This window comes from Schistocerca americana, chromosome 11 (assembly GCF_021461395.2).
Source record: "Schistocerca americana isolate TAMUIC-IGC-003095 chromosome 11, iqSchAmer2.1, whole genome shotgun sequence".
Classification (NCBI taxonomy): domain Eukaryota; kingdom Metazoa; phylum Arthropoda; class Insecta; order Orthoptera; family Acrididae; genus Schistocerca; species Schistocerca americana.
Window position 1 is genome coordinate 124,627,607 of NC_060129.1, and position 22,794 is coordinate 124,650,400.

At 42.3% G+C, this 22,794-nt stretch overlaps 1 protein-coding gene across 1 annotated transcript in view; it reads left to right on the plus strand.

Annotated features, from left to right (window-relative positions):
* Nucleotides 1–22,794, plus strand: part of LOC124553362 — a 122,988-nt gene that overhangs the window by 41,291 nt on the left and 58,903 nt on the right. Inside the window, exons 2-3 of the mRNA XM_047127235.1 lie at nt 12,787–13,036; nt 17,279–17,454. Coding sequence (XP_046983191.1) covers nt 12,787–13,036; nt 17,279–17,454 — 426 coding nt within the window. The remainder of the gene's footprint in view (nt 1–12,786; nt 13,037–17,278; nt 17,455–22,794) is intronic.

The following is a 22,794-nucleotide window of genomic DNA, read 5'->3' on the forward strand; positions in this document are numbered from 1 at the left end:
CTTTTGTCAAAGTTTCGAGAACATACCTTCACCGAAGACTCAAGCAGTATATTGCTCCCTCCTACGTATATCTCGCGAAGAGACCATGAGGATAAAATCAGAGAGATTAGAGCCCACACAGAGGCATACCAACAATACTTCTTTCCACAAACAATACGAGACTAGAATAGAAGGGAGAACCGATAGAGGTACTCAAGGTACCCTCCGCCACACACCGTCAGGTGGCTTGCGGAGTACGGATGTAGATGTAGATGTAGAAGATAGGACAAGCGGATATAGGTGATTCAGGAATCGGTGACTGTGGACTGTCAATAGAAAGCCTGTTTGCACATTCCACCAGTGACCTTGAGACACCAATTAAACTCGGGAGTAGTAAATCAAACATTGTAGAGGGAGGATAGCAAGACATGCTATTGGTGATATTAGAAGAGATTGCTGCGAAGATTGAAGCTACCGAGCAGGAAATCGAGGAAGACAATAAAACAACCCAAGAAAAGATTGAAGCCACTAATCAGAAAATCGAGGAAACCAACAGAACAACCCAAGAAAAGACTGACACTGTCAGTGAGAAGATTCACATGACATTACCAGAACAAGAAATCTGAAACATTCCGTGAACCTTGTAAATAAAAGATGCTCAAAAGCAGGACACACAATTTGTAACCCATGAGAAAGACATTTCTTTAGAGATTGGTCTCGTAATGGCCACACTGATGGTAGATTCATACATACATTATTGAGTAGAGAGAAAATTGTTGTCGTTTATCTGCATTTGTATGAAGTATTATTTGTTATGTACTATGTTTTGATCACTGATGTATTAGGTTTAGTAGGTATTAATCTAATCAGAGATAGTTATTTCATGTGATGTGTGGTGCAGATATAGTAGGATTTTGGTTGTGTTCTGGATGGCACATCTCACTGAGGTGAACCGAAATGAAAATGGTTTCGTTATAATATGATTCAGTAGATATCCAATGTTGTATAGGTCATCAGTTGCAGTAGAGAGGAGTTTTGTTACAATCTACGAGGGCAGTTCAATAAGTAATGCAACACATTTTTTTTCTCGGCCAATTTTGGTTGAAAAAACCGGAAATTTCTTGTGGAATATTTTCAAACATTCCCGCTTCGTCTCGTATAGTTTCATTGACTTCCGACAGGCGGCAGCGCTGTACGGAGCTGTTAAAATGGCGTCTGTAACGCATGTGCGTTGCAAACAACGGGCAGTGATCGAGTTTCTTTTGGCGCAAAACCAGGGCATCTCAGATATTCATAGGCGCTTGCAGAATGTCTACGATGATCTGGCAGTGGACAAAAGCACGGTGAGTCGTTGGGCAAAGCGTGTGTCATCATCGCCGCAAGGTCAAGCAAGACTGTCTCATCTTCTGCATGCGGGCCGGCCGTGCACAGCTGTGACTCCTGCAATGGCGGAGCGTGCGAACACACTCATTCGAGATGATCGACGGATCACCGTCAAACAACTCAGTGCTCAACTTGACATCTCTGTTGGTAGTGCTGTCACAATTGTTCACCAGTTGGGATATTCAAAGGTTTGTTCCCGCTGGGTCCCTCGTTGTCTAACGGAACACCATAAAGAGCAAAGGAGAACCACCTGTGCGGAATTGCTTGCTCATCATGTGGCTGAGGGTGACAATTTCTTGTCAAAGATTGTTACAGACGATGAAACATGGGTTCATCACTTCGAACCTGAAACAAAACGGCAATCAATGGAGTGGCGCCACACCCACTCCCCTACCAAGAAAAAGTTTAAAGCCATACCCTCAGCCGGTAAAGTCATGGTTACAGTCTTCTAAGACGGTGAAAGGGTTATTCTGTTCGATGTCCTTCCCCGTGGTCAAACGATCAACTCTGAAGTGTATTGTGCTACTCTTCAGAAATTGAAGAAACGACTTCAGCGTGTTTGTAGGCACAAAAATCTGAACGAACTTCTCCTTCTGCATGACAACGCAAGACCTCACACAAGTCTTCGCACCCGAGAGGAGCTCACAAAACTTCAGTGGACTGTTCTTCCTCATGCACCCTACAGCCCCGATCTCGCACCGTCGGATTTCCATATGTTTGGCCCAATGAAGGACGCAATCCGTGGGAGGCACTACACGGATGATGAAGAAGTTATTGATGCAGTACGACGTTGGCTCCGACATCGACCAGTGGAATGGTACCGTGCAGGCATACAGGCCCTCATTTCAAGGTGGCGTAACGCCGTAGCATTGAATGGAGATTACGTTGAAAAATAGTGTTGTGTAGCTAAAAGATTGGGGAATAACCTGGTGTATTTCAATGCTGAATAAAACAACCCCTGTTTCAGAAAAAAAATGTGTTGCATTACTTATTGAACTGCCCTCGTATATATGATAGTATGGTTTCAACAAATTACAATTTTTGAGTTGTGTCATTAGGATGGTTTGTAATTTATATGTACCTGTTTTGTAGCGGCTGTTTACAACCAGAGTGAGAAGATTTACCATTCAGTTTGTAAATTTCGTTGTACTTGTAATTATTTGTTTATTCTCTTTGTCACTGTGAACTCTATCTATATTCTGTTCTACCTCCGGTTTCAAAGAAGTCCTTCTGGGGCGGGGTGGGGGGGGGGGAGGGGGGAATGTAAGGGGTCATCCTCCACTTATGTACTGAGTATGATACATATTTGTCTCACACAGGTTGTTGCAGTAGTTACTATCAATAGTCAAGTGCCCAGTGCGCCAAGTAGTCATTGTTGAGACTCTGAGAAAGTAAGTTGGCTGCTAAGCGAGCAGGGTGGATTTCAGCTGGACGGCCGACTGCATTTACAAGTGTTTAACGCCTGTGTTCATCACACAGTGTCATGTGCCTGACCTGCAGCAAATAAGGAATGGTATTAATCGAGTGATTTGTTGATGTGTTTTAAATGTTCATTTGTGCACCGTGATTATGTGACAACCACACCAGGTACCCACGATTTGGATTGCAGAGAGGATTGTGCATTCAGTGAGGACCGTACATTCAGTGCTACATGAAGTATATTGGCGTGTGACAATATTAATAGGTGACCTGTGACGAGTTAACCATTATTATTTTGTCAGATGGAGTAACTGCCTCATTCGTGCTGTTTAGACAATATATTTAGAACCTTAACAACAAAGCATGTACCAGTTATTGCTACCTGACATCCTAATTAGCTTTGTTGAATTTGATACAAGACAACTCCTGTGCAAATATTAACCGATCAGTTGCACATGGTTACACTATTCTAAACTGTTAGGCTATAATCCACTAGTTAATAACAGTGGGGTAATAATGGAGTGTTTCACATCACAGTCCAAATGAGGAAGCTACAAATACTGCCCAGTGTAACAGATAATTTCAACCACTCCATAACTATAAGGGTTTTTCTTGAGACCTGGCAACAGGGAGTAGTTAAGCCACCACCTAAAGAGGACATTGCCACAGCACCCTCTGATTACTGACCTGTTTGCACCCTTCCTGCACTGTCCAAGGACTTAGTATAAATAGTCTATGACCAGCTAACAAATTGCCTAATCACAAACAACCCACTAGAAGAATTATCAGTCAGGTTTCTGTAAACATTACAGTGAAATAGGTGCCTTAATAATGATGACAGATGATCTGAAGCCTGACTTTGATACACAAGAGGCAACTACCTTGTTATTCTTAGGCCATGTCCTACGTGAGCGACAGAAGTGAACGACTTCTGGATGTGTGACACTCCAGTGACAAGCAGCAACATCGGGCAACAACCTTGTGTGTCCTGCATGCGAGTGACCACGTCGCACTACGAGATGACTGCTTAGAGCCAACCAGCTGTTTCTATAAAACAGCCTCCTTAACCTGTACAATACTGCAGCTGGAGAGTAGGACTACAGAATTAAGTTTGCTCAAGAAAACAAAGCGAAAAGGAATGCTCTGCATGAAATTTACAAATGGAGGAATCTCCATGGAGAACTTTGTAAGTATCATCAACTACAAATATCACCAAACAAGTTCTTTGAATACACGTGAATGAGCAGAGGAGCATTCAACTATCTCATCAATAAATTGAATACGAATGTTTTTTTTTACATGATCAAGAACTTTTAACAGCCAATAAATGTGGAGGAATAATTATTACATGACTAACTACACTAAATGCAAACATAAGGACAAACAATGGCATACAGGGACAACATGTAGCTGTGGTGTAGGGGTAGTGTATACAGCTCGTAATTAAGTGTGAGTTTAAGATCGTGGGTGCAATGCCTGGCAATTGTTATATCTTTACTGACTCAGTTACGATTCTGTATACTGTTGTTGTTGTTGTTGTTGTGGTCTTCAGCCCTGAGACTGGTTTGATGCAGCTCTCCATGCTACTCTATCCTGTGCAAGCTTCTTCATCTCCCAGTAACTACTGCAACCTACGTCCTTCTGAATCTGCTTAGTGTATTCATCTCTTGGTCTCTCTCTACGATTTTTACCCTCCACGCTGCCCTCCAATACTAAATTGGTGATCCCTTGATGCTTCTAGTCAAGTTGTGCCAGAAACTTCTCTTCTCCCCAATCCTATTCAATACCTCCTCATTGGTTATGTGACCTACCCATCTAATCTTCAGCATTCTTCTGTAGCACCACATTTCGAAAGCTTCTATTCTCTTCTTGTCCAAACTATTTTTCATCCATGTTTCACTACCATACATGGCTACACTGCATACAAATACTTTCAGACACTACTTCCTGACACTTAAATCTATACTCGATGTTAACAAATTTCTCTTCTTCAGAAATGCTTTCCTTGCCATTGCCAGCCTATATTTTACATCCTCTCTACTTCGACCATCATCAGTTATTTTGGTCCCCAAATACCAAAACTTCTTTACTACTTTAAGCGTCTCATTTCCTAATCTAATTCCCTCAGCATCACCTGACTTAATTCAACTACATTCCATTATCCTCATTTTGCGTTTGTTAATGTTCATCTTCTATCCTCCGTTCAAGACACTGTCCATTCCGTTCAACTGCTCTTCCAAGTCCTTTGCGGTCTCTGGCAGAATTACAATGTCATCGGTGAACCTCAAAGTTTCTATTTCTTCTCCATGGATTTTAATACATACTCCAAATTTTTCTTTTGTTTCCTTCACTGCCTGCTCAATATACAGATTGAATAACATCGGGGAGAGGCTACAACCCTGTCTACTAAGTTTTATGTATACTGTCTACACTACATCGCTAAGTATATTTTTAAGGTCTTGCCAAAGAACTTGATCTTCACACCTATCCCAGTATATCACACATATTTAATTCCTAATAAATTACAATGAACGATGAAATTTTACAGATATGGATATCAAGCTATAGGTTGCAGAAGAATCAAATTTTTTCTTAAAATCTGATGTTAAGTAATTCATAGCTGCCATCGCGTCCGCTCCACTGCTTTGCCGAGAAGACATGTGGCTGTCACTCTGTGGCGTACGTGCTGCAGCGACAAGGTCCAAACACATTTGAATTCAAACGTCGCCAGTTGCAGCGAGACACAGGCAGCGACACAGATGTCGCTCACTTAGGGCACTTCCGTAACTACACCTGCGGTTGTGTTTTGTCGCCTGAATCTGTCGCTCACTTTTGTCACGCATGTAGGACACGGCCTTAAACTTAAGCGAAGCTTTTGACATTTCAGACTTCAACATTTTGCTTGTCAAATTTAGCAACCCAAGTGCCTTTTCTAGGTGCTTTGCAGTGGTTTCGCTCATACCTGACGTCTCGCCAGCAGTGTGTCATGTCGCGCACCTAAAATCACAGTGGAGGCAGGTCGTATCAGGCAATCCCCCGGGTTCAGCATTGGGTCCTATACACTATACTTCGCACATCTACGAAGTGTCATCAGTTTTGTCCTAGTGCAAAAGCCACATGTAAACAGATGACCTTCAGTTGTAGCCAAGTGCAAGACCAATAAACCTCAAGAGAGCTATTGAGAATCTCAGTAGTGACTTATGTGCACTATAAAAATGGAGGCAGAATATGGGGCTAAAGCTCAACCTTCGTAAAAACACAAACAGTACTGGCTGACCATTCTAGGCTCATTAGCCCGAATTTTTGGGAATTCCTTGAAATGTCTCCATGTGAGTCATTCCATTAATCTTGGAAGCCACCTTCACTTTTGCTACAATTCTCAGTGACTCAAATGTTCGGTACGACTATGCCTAGAGGGAAAGACGTATGAGACAATGTGCGATATTACAGCGGCACTTCAACATCAAAGGAGAATGTCTTTTTCAATTTCAAATTCAAAGCCATGTTCAATATGTGTCTGTGTAATCCATTATCATGTATTCATGTCATATTTGTCCTCTTGCCACTGTCATCTGCTAGTATGAATGTGTGGTCTGTCTGTAGCTGACACTTTGAGTTTCCTTAGTTGCCAAGAGGTTGCCTTTGTTAAGGACTGGTTAGGCAACCTTATCCGTTGTGAGGTTGGTGCAGGTTGAAACTGCTTACGCTCTCTGGGCCCTTCTGGGTTGCTGAGTAGACGCTGGTGACAGGGCAAGTTAGTTTTAAACTCCCCTAGGACGCCGGTGAGTAGGGATGCTCCGAGTAGTAGCTCTAGTTACTAAGCTGAAGTGTGTAGTAGTTAGCTTTGCTTGGGTTTCCGGTATTCACTCTGGTGTGTGGCATTGATGATTGTGCCGCACCAGCTAAGTAAGTCAGGGAACAGTATTACACTACTGATCATTAAAATTGCTACACAATGAAGATGACGTGCTACAGACGCGAAATTTAACCGACAAGAAGAAAATGCTCTGATATGCAAATATTAGCTTTTCAGAGCTTTCACACAAGGTTGGCGCCAGTGGCAACACCTACAACGTGCTGACACGAGGAAAGTTTACAACCGATTTCTCATACACAAACAGCAGTTGACCGGCATTGCCTGGAGAAACGTTATTCTGATGCCTCGTGTAAGGAGGAGGAATGCATACCGTCACATTTCCAACTTTGATAAAGGTCAGATTGTACCCTATTGCGATTGCGGTTTATCGTATCACGACATTGCGGCTCGCGTTGGTTGAGATCCAATGACTGTTAGCAGAATATGGAATCGGTGGGTTCAGGAGGCTAATACGGAATGCGGTGCTGGATCCCAACGGCCTCATATCACTAGCAGTCCAGATGACAGGCATCTTATCCGCACGTCTGCAACGGATCGTGCAGCCACGTCTCGATTCCTGAGCCAACAGATGGGGACGTTAGCAAGACAACAACCACCTGCACGAACAGTTCGACGATGTTTGCAGCAGCAGGGACTATCAGCTCGGAGACCGTGGCTGCGGTTACCCTCGACGCTGCATCACAGGCAGGAGTGCCTGCGATGGTGTACTTGACAACGACCCTGGGTGCACGAATGGCAGAACGTCATTTTTTCAGATGAATCCAGGTTCTGTTTTCAGCATCATGATGGGCACATCCGTGTTTGACGACATCGCGGTAAACGCACATTGGAAGCGTGTGTTCGTCATCGCCATACTGGCGTATCACCCAGCGTGATGGTATGGGGTGCCGTTGCTTACACGTCTCGGTCACCTCTTGTTCGCATTGACGACACTTTGAACAGTGGACGTTAATTTCAGATGTGTTACGACCTGTGGCTCTACCCTTCATTCGATCCCTGCGAAACCCTACATTTCAGCAGGATAATGCACGACCGCATGTTGCAGGTCCTGTACGGGCCTTTCTGGATACAGAAAATGTTCGACTACTGCCCTGGCCAGCACATTCTACAGATCTCTCACCAATTGAAAACATCCGGTCAATGGTGGCCGAACAACTGGCTCGTCACAATACGCCAGTCACTACTCTTGATGAACTGTGGTATCGTGCTGAAGCTGCATGGGCAGCTGTACCTGAACACGCCATCCAAGCTCTGTTTGACTCAATGCCCAGGTGTATGAAGGCCGTTATTATGGCCAGAGGTGGTCATTCTGGGTACTGATTTCTCAGGATCTATGCACCCAAATTGCGTGAAAATGTAATCACATGTCAGTTCTAGTATAATATATTTGTCCAATGAATACCCGTTCATCATCTGCATTTCCTCTCGGTGTAGCAATTTTAATGGCCAGTAGTGTAATTTGATTGATTCAGTTTATTCGATCTTTTGTGCAACTGCAACTTGGCATGGACACGGATGAGTGATGCTGTCGCATTGATGTACAGTTTTAGTTAGTTTTGTGTATCATACATGAATGTGTCGAGCACTTTGTGAACTGCTTGTGTTAAATTTTACCATCCAATTTGTGTTTCATACCCACGGAGTTAGTAGCTTGTACTCTGCTGCAGCACGTGGAGGCTCCAGTTCGATGTAAGCATCTCTTGTGTGCAAACTGAAGCCTCAGTTTCATCGCAGCTGACTTGTCTGCCTGCATACAAGTGAAGAAATTTCGATACCTTCCATCTTATCAACATACACTGTATCTTACATCTCCCTCGGCCTTAATGGTCTTGTGGGAACAACATCGCCATGAGATCAAACTCCTCTCTGTCCCACTCCATCATTTAATTACTTTCTGAAAGTCCTTCTCAGTAGCAGCACTCTTGAATAACCTCCTGTAGTATATTGGGGAACTGAATAACATCTCCAGCTTCAGAAGACGTTTAATGACATGTCTACTAAAGGAAAAACAATGATTAGCATTGTCGCCATATGCATTCTTTCTGACCAGATCTTCCTAATTTTCCAGTATTCTGAGATGGTGTAGTCTCCTTAAATTTCCTTTTCCCAGAACTTACTATGTAATGAAATATGTATTTTGTGCTCCTATAAATCCTTCTTACATCTCCCAGTGATGATTGACATTATTATTATTATTATTGTTATTATCATATCTATTAGTGGCAGCACCAACAGTGAAACAAGTACAGCAAGTATTAACTTTATTAGTTCTTAGTGAGTATTACATTGTTATTATGGACATTCTAATCATATTAATACTATTTGTCATATTAAAACGCCGATGACCTCGATGTTGAGTGCCCATAAAATCTATTCTTCATATTAAAGTTCGGATTTCTTAGGTAACTTGTAGAGGGCCAGTGTCCTCAGAATAAGCTGCTGGATATTCAAAATTACATAAAAAACATAAAAAATGACGCTTATCAGAATTCACAGAGCTTGCTCACTGAAAGTGTGCTGATACTGGTGGCACAAAGGCACACGAAACTTTGTTTTCATAGGGGTTTATGGTTTATAAATGCCAGAACTCAGCTAGTCTATGTTGTGGAGATGCAGTTAATGCTCGTTCACAACTGCAGGCCAGCATGCTGGATGCGACCTATCATTACACTCAAGAGTGATGCATCACACACACACACACACACACACACACACACACACACACACACACACACAAAATAGGCTTGCCTCATTAAATACTCGTATCTAAGCTTCAGCTTTTGTTATCAGCAGAAATATACTCAAAACACAGTCATTAAGTTCACTGCCTGCGTGACTTTACATGGACAACTTTACTAGCCGGGCTGTGCTCAAACAAAGCTTACTGTGGAATCATGACACAGCGACTCAGTAAATGTCTTTCCAATACGACTTCTGAGTCACGTCTCTTCTAACTATGGTGTGTCACCCACTCTGTTGATTCTTGATGGTAATGGTGTCAGACACTACAGTTCACCAAATATAAACTCTGCTTGTAATTATATCATTCTCTACAATTTACTGACACACAGGTCAAGTCTACTTTCATAAACACTGTGAATTCTCTACTGTCCACCAGAACAAAATTTAAAGCAGATTATTTTTTCCTTTGGGCTGTCTCTGGTGTTGGAGTTGTCTGCAGGAACCAAAGAGAAGGGGGAGAGAAGCATTAACTTTTACCTTGTCTTGTTTTTGTATTCCCTGCACCTGCTCCTACACATCCCAGATCCCACTGCCTCAGTCCGCGATGCTGACTGGCAGTATTTTGGGCCTGCCGGCTGCCCTGGCCCTGAATGTGGTATCCAGCCTCCTTGCACTCCAGCCACTTCCGAATAAATTCTGACAGGCTCGTTCAAACTTAAATATCTCCACTATGTATACTCTGGTTGTTATGCTGCTTTCACCAGTCTTAATGTAATGAAATATCACATCAGTTAACATGTTCTCCAGCTATTTACCTCTGTTTATTACACTAAATTGCTTAATTCATTCAATTATGAAACTGAGCAATTGCACAGTTATGACAGCACACTGCCACATCTGATGCTGCTCGTATTTGTGGCCTCAACAATGGCTCTAACCCGACAGGGCTTCGAGCTGAACTAAACTCGGACAGCCAATACAGCTATGTCATTCCGTACTGCTGCGAGTATGTGCCAGAGTTCAGTGGCAACAGAGTGATGTGTGCCAGGTTTTTGACAACCCCCAACCAGATGTTTACAGTGCATGATATAGTTGGAGAAAGATCTGTTGGTGGTGACAGTTAAAACCCTCTATATCAGAGTACATTAGAACAATGCGTGGTTTTGAATTATTTTGTTGAAAGATGATGTCACGGGGATTACAGAGGTAGGCAGAACCACAGGTTTCAATACATTACAAGTACAGGGTGATTATAATTAAACTTTCAAACCACTGTAGAAATAATATCACTGGTCGGAATGACATAAAATTGCAATGGAATATTATCAGAGAAGGAGGAAGATGTATGGCAAAAGAAAAATAAATAATTACAAAATGTAGCAATAGATGCCGCTGTAGGCATCATAATTTAAGAGTGGTCAACTACAAATGACTTTACGGATTGCTGCTTTCGTGTTGTCGGCATTTCAGTGGCGAGATGTGTGGATGTAGATCTTGTTCCATTGGCACTACATCAAGGGTGAGACTTGGCCTCCTCAATAATTTTCTGCCATTCCTCTCTGGACTTTGGCATGGACCCCCAATTACGGCAACCGACTCGGACAGCGTCCTCTCCGACTCGACCTCTTCCTCCTCCAGGTTTTACTGCAGCAGGCTTTCCTTGGGGGATCTGTCTCATCGAGTCACATCACATGCCCAGTCCATCTCAGTCTACACAGCTTTATGAACTCGATCCACACAGCTTTACGAACTCGATCACATCATCCTCCTTATAGTAGTCATAAAGTTCGTCATTCTTTCGTCACAGACACAGACACAGACCGCACTGCAGTTCCTTCTCTAAATCCTCGCACAAACGAAAAAACGGCTGACATCGAAATAAGTGTCCAAGGAATAGAAAAGCAACTGGAATCACTCAACAGAGGAAAGTCCACTGGACCTGACGGGATACCAATTCGATTGTACACAGAGTACGCGCAAGAACTTGCCCCCCTTCTAACAGCCGTGTACCGCAAGTCTCTAGAGGAACAGAGGGTTCCAAATGATTGGAAAAGAGCACAGGTAGTCCCAGTCTTCAAGAAGGGTCGTCGAGCAGATGCGCAAAACTATAGACCTATATCTCTGACGTCGATCTGTTGTAGAATCTTAGAACATGTTTTCTGCTCGAGTTTGGAAACCCAGAATCTACTATGTAGGAAGCAACATGGATTCCGGAAACAGCGATCGTGTGAGACCCAACTCGCTTTATTTGTTCATGAGACCCAGAAAATATTAGATACAGGCTCCCAGGTAGATGCTATTTTTCTTGACTTCCGGAAGGCGTTCGATACAGTTCCGCACTGTCGCCTGATAAACAAAGTAAGAGCCTACGGAATATCAGACCAGCTGTGTGGCTGGATTGAAGAGTTTTTAGCAAACAGAACACAGCATGTTGTTATCAATGGAGAGACGTCTACAGACGTTAAAGTAACCTCTGGCGTGCCACAGGGGAGTGTTAGGGGACCATTGCTTTTCACAATATATATAAATGACCTAGTAGATAGTGTCGGAAGTTCCATGCGGCTTTTCGCGGATGATGCTGTAGTATACAGAGAAGTTGCAGCATTAGAAAATTGTAGTGAAATGCAGGAAGATCTGCAGTGGATAGGCACTTGGTGCAGGGAGTGGCAAGTGTCCCCTAACATAGACAAATGTAATGTATTGCAAATACATAGAAAGAAGGATCCTTTATTGTATGATTATATGATAGCGGAACAAACACTGGTAGCAGTTACTTCTGTAAAATATCTGGGAGCATGCTTGCGGAACGTTTTGAAGTGGAATGATGATATAAAATTAATTGTTGGTAAGGCGGGTACCAGGTTGAGATTCATTGGGAGAGTGCTTAGAAAATGTAGTCCATCAACAAAGGAGGTGGCTTACAAAACACTCGTTCGACCTATACTTGAGTATTGCTCATCAGTGTGGGATCCGTACCAGATCGGGTTGACGGAGGAGATAGAGAAGATCCAAAGAAGAGCGGCGCGTTTCGTCACAGGGTTATTTGGTAACTGTGATAGCGTTACAGAGATGTTTAATAAACTCAAGTGGCAGACTCTGCAAGAGAGGTGCTCTGCATCGCGGTGTAGCTTGCTCTCCAGGTTTCGAGAGGGTGCGTTTCTGGATGAGGTATCGAATATATTGCTTCCCCCTACTTATACCTCCCGAGGAGATCACGAATGTAAAATTAGAGAGATTAGAGCGCGCACGGAGGCTTTCAGACAGTCGTTCTTCCCGCGAACCATACGCGACTGGAACAGGAAAGGGAGGTAGTGACAGTGGCACGTAAAGTGCCCTCCGTCACACACCGTTGGGTGGCTTGCGGAGTATAAATTTAGATGTAGATGTAGTCAATGAAACCCTGTCTGCACAGCACAGTCAGTGTACAGCCCTCTTGTGTTTTGCAGAAAGCTACGACGTGTACGTGAAGTGCGACGAGCTGGCGCCGCCGTTCGATGTAGTGTCGGCAGTGGCGCCGCTGGTGCCGAGCAGCAGTAGCAGCCCCTGCGGGCCGCCGGTAGGCGACGAGGAGGAGGGGTGCGGGGGCGCCGTAGAGGCGGTCCGCGGCCTTGCCAGGTCCACGCCAGACCAGCTGCAAACCTGGCACCTGTGTTCCATCGTCGCTGACCGTTGCTTCCACTCGTGCTCTGCACGGGGGTACGTACGCCACTGGAGGCCCAGGCCATTAACCGTTCGTCTTCTTCCCTTCATAAGTTTCCTCTATGCACTACCACCTATCTTTCCTACTTTCCGAGACTATCATCTGTTACCAAGTGCACCACACACCACTCTGGTCCACCCGCCCCTCCCCCCCTCCGTAGGAGACAGCAAACTGGTGCCGTGCAGCACCACCTTTATCTGTGATAACGGCCTCTATTCTGTGAGGAAGGAAGTCCACAACTTTCCTCGTGTACAGGGGCTGGGCGAAGGTATGGAAACACCGAGAGAAGTGCATGCTCGAACTAGAATGCAGATGCTAGCTACCCTGGATTGTTGTGCTGTCGAATTTGACCACAAACGGAACATGTGCAATGTCCTCAATACACTATGAGATCAAAAGTATCTGGACACCTGGCTGAAAATGACTTAAAATTTCGTGGCGCCCTCCATCGGTAATGCTGGAATTCAATATAGTGTTGGCTCACCCTTAGCCTCAATGACAGTTTCCACTCTTGCAGGCATGCATTCAGTCAAATGCTGGGGAATGGTAGCCCATTCTTCACGGAATGCTGCACTGAGGAGAGGTGTCGATGTGGGTCAGTGAGGCCTGGCACGGCATTCCAAAACGTGTGTTCTATAGGATTCAGCTCAGGACTCTGTGTAGGCTACTCCATTACAGGGGTGTTATTGTTGTGTAACCATTCCGCCACAGGCCGCCCGTTATGAACAGGTGCTCGAGCACGTTGAAAGATGCACTCACCATCCCCGAATTGATCTTCAACAGTGGGAAGCAAGAAGGTGCTTAAAACATCAGTGTAGAACTGTGCTGTGATAATGCCACTCAAAACAACAAGGGGTGCAGCCCCATCAATGAGAAACATGACCACACCGCAACAGCGCTGCTTCTGAATTTTACTGTTGGCACTGCACACTCTAGCAGTTGACAGATGTTAACTTGTGGCTCTTTCTGCACTCTCACATACCATCAGTGTTTGCCATTCCAATAGTATCTTTGGTTCGAGGTCATTATTACACAGTGCAAAGACCCTGACTTACATTCCTTAAGACATTGCTTTGAAATAATTCTAATAAGTTTACTTTGCAATATTTCAGTGGACTAGACTTTCAAGAAAATAATAAAATCTATATGTACTTATACTCAGAAAATAACATTGAGAAATGTAAAAAAAAATAATTTGGTGTGTATGAGGTACTGTGTTTCAGAGCTATAATTTCTAACCACATATGGACCTTTAAGAGTTAAATGAACAATTGTGCTCTAACCAGGTAGTGTCTCTAAATGTTTTCTGTTTTTACACTCCTCATTCCTGTCATAATACCAAAAATGAGGATGTTCAAATGAAATAAGGTCTCTATGCAGGCTTTCCACAAAACAGGTGATGCTTAGGGGTCATTTATTCTCAAGCTACTCTTGATGTGCCTTCATTAACGAAAAAGTGATTGATATGCGCTTCCATCTACATGATGTTCAGTGCTTCTTATGCTTTTACTACTAAATGACTATATAAATGAATATGGCCCAAAAAAGATGCAATTATTGGTTTCATAAAATGGATTACTAAGCAAACATGTAACAGAAGGTGATGTTATGCAGGATTTATTTTACTGCATATCTCTCAATATGCATACTATTTTCTTTTAAGGCCTATTCACATCCCATTTACACAGATCTTTCATGGGTAGGTACTTGTGATTGGATGGGAAAGAGAATGCATGTCAACATCGCACAAAGCTGCCATCAAGAGCACTTTAAAACACATTCATAAAACAAGGTTCTCAAGACACAAACAGGCGAACACAAACCAATTGTGCTCTGTATTAAAAAGATGGTCCCTCAACACATATCAGTGCATGGTTCAGAGGAAAGATGGACTATTGTGAGTGGAATCAGTCTCATGGTTGAGAAATCAAAATTCCAAACCATGAGGCAAGTATCACTTAACCCACTCGCATTCCTACAGCGAGAGAAAGGACAACATTTAGTTGTGCAATCTACACACACCAAGGAAAGCAAAGAATGAACAAAGGGATCAGTCATGTCAGAGACAGCTGGCTGCAAAAATTTGTTGAAAGTATAAAGTACTTAATGATAGATAGGTCTCAATGCATGCAAGTACTTATTGAGTGCATATGGTCCCACTCTGCTCCATGCCTAACAACTTAACTGGAAACTGTGGAATTACAAACATATGAGGGTCTAACAGACAAAGGTGGTGATACTGGACACAAAGATTTACCGGTTAAAATAGCATTGAATGTATGATATTTACCATATGGTTCATGAACTGTAATGTAAACAAGTTAATAACTGTTACAGCTCACAGTGCCTATTGATAGGACCAAGTATGTAACAGTAACACAGACCACCTCAAATGGCAATCGGTTCTAACGTTAAACCTCTGTGACGAATTTTTGAGAAAATTGTGACCGTAAGATAACCTAATAGAAACAGAACAATCAGACTAGGATTCATTTCCGAAATACTCCAGCAGAGCATAACCAACAGTAAACAGGTGGCTCAGGAAAAGATGTTTTCCCTGCACCAAAAACAAGCTCTAATATTATGCATCAATATCTCTTGCCAGCCTAATTAAGCATTCTTGTGTCAAGCAATATAATAAAGAAGAAGGCAGTGCTAAGGCTAACTTAACCTTCCTTGACACACACACACACACACACACACACACACACACACACACACACACACACACACACACACTAAACTTTTTTTATATCTGTTCACACTACAACACAGTAACCTAACCTTGCAGTTAAATGTACTACTAACTTGGAAGTCAGACAAACAAGCGGCCAATGAGACAGCAAACAGTAACATATGCCTCTCAACAACACATGCTTTAAATGAACTAAATGCAGCAGTTATAGAACCAGTCACCAACACACATGAAACTAATAGCAATACTAAACAGGGAAATGCATGAAATGATTCTGACTTAAAACAGAAGTCTATTAATAATCATACTCTTCAACATCATTGCTTACTACAGGGTCTCTATGTCTGTGCATTAACCAACTTGCAATGGAATGGCTAACACAGTAGATATTTATCTCTTAAGCTCAGTTTGAAGCAATTAAACAGAATGCAAATCTAACTACACTGGCTGTGAAGCAGCCTTGGCTTTGCTTCATCAACTAACTAGCCTAGGACATGAGGGCCCTTAAACTTTCATGGTTGAAGAACCACGCTCATCAACAAAACCACACAATGATGTATGAGAAATGGCAAGTATTCTCATGAATAATTATTAATTAAGTAAAGCACTACAAACTTTAACTCTTAAAATAACAAATGTGCTTTGACAAGCAGTCTTTTAACCTACTCAAAGTATAGTTGGCTGTGCAAATGTCAACACAACATTAAATTCAAGTTCAAACACTCCAGTAGTTATTTAAATCCACAAGCACAGTTTAAACAATATTGCTCAGAAAGATCACATATCTGAAATGTGTATATATAGTCAAAGAATTTCAATGACAGATACAACACTCTACATAAGCAACACTACAAATTGACATAGATATATCGATACAGATACAAAACAGGTCGAAAATAGTTGCTACAAGTGCATGTGTGGTTGTGGTTCAAAATCAAACAAAGTACACACTACCAAGGTACAATAAATACACAAAATTATGTAAAAGAATTAAAAAGAGGATCATGAACATTTGCTTGAAAAAAAGAAGGCGAAATAAAATAGATTACACACAAGCTACATTCCCACATTGAAATACCTGTAACCTCAACCAAACAAGACTAATTGAGAGAATATGTCCGTTGACTAGCCAAATCACTGCAAGAGTGTCGAAACAGCTACGTGGCTGACATGGTTCCCATTTCCAACAGGTGGAAGGGAATGATACCGTTACTTCTGAGCAACCACATCCCAGGGATAGTAGAACCTATCGATTAACACTTCTTATGCTTTTTGTACCCTGATATATGTTTCTGCCATGTTAAATTGGCGATCAAAATGTGATCTAAATGTGTTAGCAGCCTTGCATTCGTAATTTACTCTGGAGTATCTCAGACTAATATCTTGACTGATTTCTAATGATCTGTCTGCCCCTGTCAAAGGGAAACATAGAAACTGGATAAGTGGCAACGTGAGTTTAGCTTTCATCATTCTGTTCTAGACAATACTATCAAGTTTGAGAGTATCATTTGTTACTGTTGGTGACTCCATTTCATTTTTAAAGGTTGAACGACACAGAATGGAATGCAGAAGTGCTGGCAACGGATCATGTGAGGCACCCCATCCTCTCCGAGTTACTGCGTGCTGCTCGGCGCATCACAAGAGCCATAACTGCCAGATTTCCATGCGCGTTGCAAAATACATTATCTTTCGTTCGGTCATCGGGGTTGAATGAAACAGGTCAGTGTTTTACTTAGAAGTATGTTGTTATTAAATGAAGTGTAATTTGCTCATTAACTTATGCAAATGAGAAGGTCTTTACAATAATGAAAACATAGCTGATTGGATGTTTTGAAGCTTACAACAGTGTCGTGATCAAAGTATATGGCAAACAACAAACTATGAAGTAAATAGTAACCAAAACAGAAGAAAAAAGCAATATCCACCGATAACCAGATTGCAGCTAAGGGTAAGTATTTAGCTTAATGAGAATCACGAATGTTTCATCTGACGACAGATAAGCTCATGAGACGAACTACTGGCCACCTCTGCACCACCGCTAGGGCCCACTCAGGAGAGATAAGAGGCTGACACAGCACAGTGCAGTAAAGCACACCACCCTTTGCCTTAGTAATGGCCATGTTCAGTGAGGAGCAGAGGGCTAGCCAAGCTTCCTCACGTGTCCAGTTGAAGTCACTCATCAGATCGCGTACAGGTACAAGACTGGCGGGGGGGGGGGGGGGGGGGGGAGGCTGGCGTATGGGGTTGACTGCAACGTTTTAGACAGTGGTCTCACATTTTCTTGAGACAGAGATTCTATGAGAAAAAGGCTCTATTAGTAAAAAGACACATTTCTAGCATTTGTAGACTTAGAGAAAGAATCCAGGGACAAAAAATAGAAGCCTTGAGGATTGCTGATGACATTGTAATTGTGTCAGACACAACAAAGGACTTGGAAGAACAGTTGAACAGCATGGACAGTGTCTTGAAACGAGGATATAAGACGAACGTCAACAAAAGCAAAATGAAGATATTGGAGTGTAGTTGAATTAAATCAGGCAATGCTGAGGGAATTAGATTGGGGAATGAGTAGATGATTTTTGCTATTTGTGGAGCAAAATAATTGATGTAGTAGAGAGGATATAAAATGTAGACTGACTATGGCAAGGAAAGCACTTCTGAAGAAGCGGAATTTGTTAAGATAGAGTATGGATTAAAATGTCAGGAAGTCTTTTCTGAAAGTATTTGTATGGAGCGTAGCCGTGTATGGAATTCAAACATGGATGATAAATAGTTCAGACAAGAAGAGAATAGAAGCTTTCGAACTGTGGTGTTACAGAAGATTGCTGAAGATTAGATGGGTGGATCACGTAACTAATGAAGAGGTACTGAATAGAATTGGGGAGAAGAGGACTTTGTGGCACAACTTGACTAGGAGAAGGGATCGGTAGGTAGGACACGTTCTGAGGCATCAAGGGATTACCAGTTTAGTATTGGAGGGAAGTGTGTAGGGTAAAAATCATAGAGGGAGACCAAGAGATGAAAACACTAAGCAGATTAAGAAGGATGTAGGTTGCAGTGGTTATCTGGAGATGAAGAGGCTTGCACAGGATAGAGTAGCATAGAGATCTGCAACAAACCAGTCTGTGAACTGAAGACCACAACAACAACAGCAAAGGTCTGATAGTCAAGGTGCAAAACAACGCCTAAGCGGTCGTCAGGCTGGAGAGGAGGCAGTTGCCCTTGCAGGCGGCCGTGTCTAAAGCACGCTCAGAATGAATGTGTAGAACATGTCCACATGTCGGTGTAAAGTGTGTGCAGGGCCATATTAAGGCCGAAACGACGAAATATGTCAGTTTGCTCGTCAACTGCAACATTTCTGTATACGTGACATATCACAATACTACCAGCCACCTGTAGCGCTCACGTGCACCAGTGCATTTCACAATTAGTACGGAAAACTAACGTGGGTGAAAGTGTACAAGCATTAGGGTGTAAGGGGGAGGGGGCAGCAAATAATAAATCGCTTGTTTGCAAAACTTTCTTCAACCAGCCCTGGCCGCACGTACACAAAACATCTGCACGAAGCTCCGACATACCGCCTTTTAAGACTTTCACCAATTGTCGTTCACATAACAGAGAAAATGTGGGGAAGTACTGTCTGTTTCTTCTGAAATTTCTGGAGCTTTGAGGCCACCCGGTGTCCTGAGGGCACGAGGATCTGCCAACCCCCACGTAGCATACACAGTGAATCGAAGGACAGTGAGAATAGACCACATGAACTTGGATTACAAATCGTAATGGAATTTGGCACATTTTATTTATTTATGTATTTATTTCACCTGCTAAAATTAGAGTGCTTATTCCCTTTCTTATATCTAACCAGACATCCTTAACGATTCACCATCATAACATGCGTACGTAGTGAGAATTCTAGCTGTTCAGAGAAAGAGCTAGAAATGGTAGGGTAGGATTAGTGTATGAAATGGGGGGGGGGGGGAGACAGGTATAGAAAAGGGTGCGGAAAGCATGGATAGTATTGACCTAAAGGTGGAAATACTAGTTCGCTGTTCGACAGACCGAAGACAGCTGCGATATTCTGACGGGCAGGATAAGTTGACGATAACTGACACACCTTAATCGTCTCTTGAAGACAGAGTGATTTCAGATAAGAGATAGTTTACAGAGTGGTTTCTGCTAGAGCAGTGTGGCTGGAATGGAGAGATCAACAGAGAAAGCATTAGTGTTGTGCAAAGTTACAGCCAAGATGGTGGACATAGTCGATCCAATATTGCTGTTATGGAATGATGGTATTTTTATGTGGGAGGAGAGTTACTGGCGACACAAGTGAGTGAAACAGATTTATTATTCATCTACTCTTGTCAGACGAATGACAAATACATACAGTTAAATGTATACATGAGCATATAACAATTATAGATATACTCATATGTACATAGTTTGCAAGGAATAAATTAACAGGGTAAAGGATTTGACCAAATCTACATTCAGATTATGTTTCTCCAAAGCTGAGCCCCAAGTAGAGCATTGTCACTGGCAAACAATTGATCTTTTTCTGAGAGCGAAAATGCAGAGAGAGGTCATATGGATGACTTTGTCCTTGACCATACTCGCACTTCCGGTTGTCTTGATGTGAAGCCCCGTTACTTAAGTGATGACCCTGCCATGCTGACACTAATTCTTCCTCAGTTTATGGACCACCAAACAGTCCAGCCTTCTTTGCAGCCAGCTGGAAGATGTTCACGAGGCCCCATCCATTCCTGGTTCTTAGATTTCCTTAGTGAAAGTCTTGCCTTATCTCGAGGTACTTGCAAAGGCTTTGCTGTCTGGAAGTATCTTTTCCTTCATTTCAGCTTAGGCTGAGACTGTTGGTGGCCAAAGAGTGCATGAGCTTCAACATTCAGTTGTTCTCGATCAGCAACGCCATCTCAACGAACACTTGGGAGGTGTAATAGCAGCAAGACGGTATTTCTTTTCAACAGGGTTTGGTTTTAGGCATCCGTTGGTTAACCTGCATGCTTCATTGAAGACAAGGTCCACAGTTTTGGCATGTGTGGACCTGTACAACACAGGGGATGCATATTCTCCAGCAGAATAGCATAGAGTCAATGTTCTGGTTGTAAGAGCATGTGGTTTTGCACTCCAATTTATGTCTTAACTTCCTCAGGATGTTATTTCTGGCACTGACTTTGTGAGTGATGTTGGAGCAGCGTGTTCTATAAGTGAAATTGCAGTTCAGTGTTACCACTAGTAAGTTCAGGGTGAAAGAATCTTCTAACAGGGTTTCATTCCAAGAGACATGTATTTTCCATGAAGCCTCTCTATTCCTGAGGTGAAAAAGCACAATGTTTGGATTCTGATGGATTTGGTTTTAAGTGGTGAGCCGCATAGTATGTGCCAAATTCCTTCAGAGCAGTTTCAGAGGTGAGTTCTACTTCTTCAGCAAGCTAGTGCAACACTGTCCGCAACGATAAAACTTCTTATGTTGGTGTGGAGTAATTAGTCATTACTGTAAATATTGAAAAGCAGTGGCAATCCACTCCTCTGTAATCTACATTTACTTTGTTGAACATCAACGTAAGTCGTGCGACTACATAGCTTGGTTGGTATCAGTGTGGTAAGTTTGAAGTCCTTCGTGACCACAAACATATTCTGTAACAGTATAGAATCGGTCGATCGATATAGAATGGAAGCTACTTCTGTGATCTCTCAGTTTTCAAATCTATCCTGAATGTGTTGAACGCTTTTGCTGAATGTGTTGAGCACTTTTGCGTGGTATAAAGTCTACCTGCTACTGAATGAGTTGTTGCCAAAGGCATGAATGCATTTGTTGAGTAGCACTGTTTTGAAACTCTTATATAGCTGGCACAGGAGAGATATTGATCTACAGTTCCTCCATTCTCTATTGCCCTCTACAGTTTTGCAAACAGCTATTACATGAGCACTCATTCATGATTTTCAGATCTTGCATGACCTTAGACAGTTGCTAAAAGCTGTAGCAACCATTAATTCGTAGAGCTTCCAAAAATGTTTTATTTGTTCCACCCACATACCATCCAAACCGGCACCGTTTTTTGTCATGTTAAAATTTTGCATGAATTCAGATCTTTCTACATTTTCATGTGCAGATATCTTCCACATAGGTTCCCCTTGCTTAGCCTCTTGTTTCATTTTGCCATTCATGAGAAGTTGATGGGCAATATGATTGGCTGTCACGTCTGAGTGGGTCATAGTTAAATATTTGCTCAGTTTCTTTATCAGTCTCCAGGCCTTGCCACTCTGTGTCATATTCAATACTTCCATTAATTTGGTCCAACTCTCCCTCCCCCCCCCCCCCTCCCCTCTCTCCTTTTGATGAATCTATTAAGAAATTAGTTCATGTGCTGTTTCAATGATTTCCTCGCCTGGTGGACTCTGTTCGAATAGATTGTAGTAATCTTGTAGGTGCAAGGTCACTTCTGATTGAGACCCTCTATGTAATATGTGAGGCATCCCTGGGTAATAGTTACTGGAACTCTCCTTAACAGCCTGGATAAACTGATCATACAGTTCTGGAACAGATTTTATATTTTGGCCCTTGGCGTCCAGTACAGAAGAGAATTTTTGCCAATTTGATTTCATTTGTAAACAATTCTATTGTAGTTCTCGAGGTCACAAAAATATTGATGTCATTCACGTCACATACTTCTGTGATAAAAAAAGTGTCATAGGATTGAATTAGAACAGAGAGCACAAAAATTGGAAACTTTGCTGTTAGCTGCTACATTGCTAACATGATTGGTTTAATGCTGCTCACACTAACTGATCAAGTAGAGTCAAAACTTTGTCATTTACTCGGAAACTATTCAATGTTGGCACCTGAGACAAAATAAGTGTTCCTTAATTTTAACCCATCTTTCACCAAAAGAAGTTTCCTGTTTGTCAGGGAGCAACCTACTGAGGGTTCTACTTGTAAGAATATGGTAAGAAACTAGTATAAAAAAAGGACTAAATGAGAAATGTCAGATGAAACCAGTTAGTAACAACATAAATGGAGAACGGAATACTACTAAAGAAAGT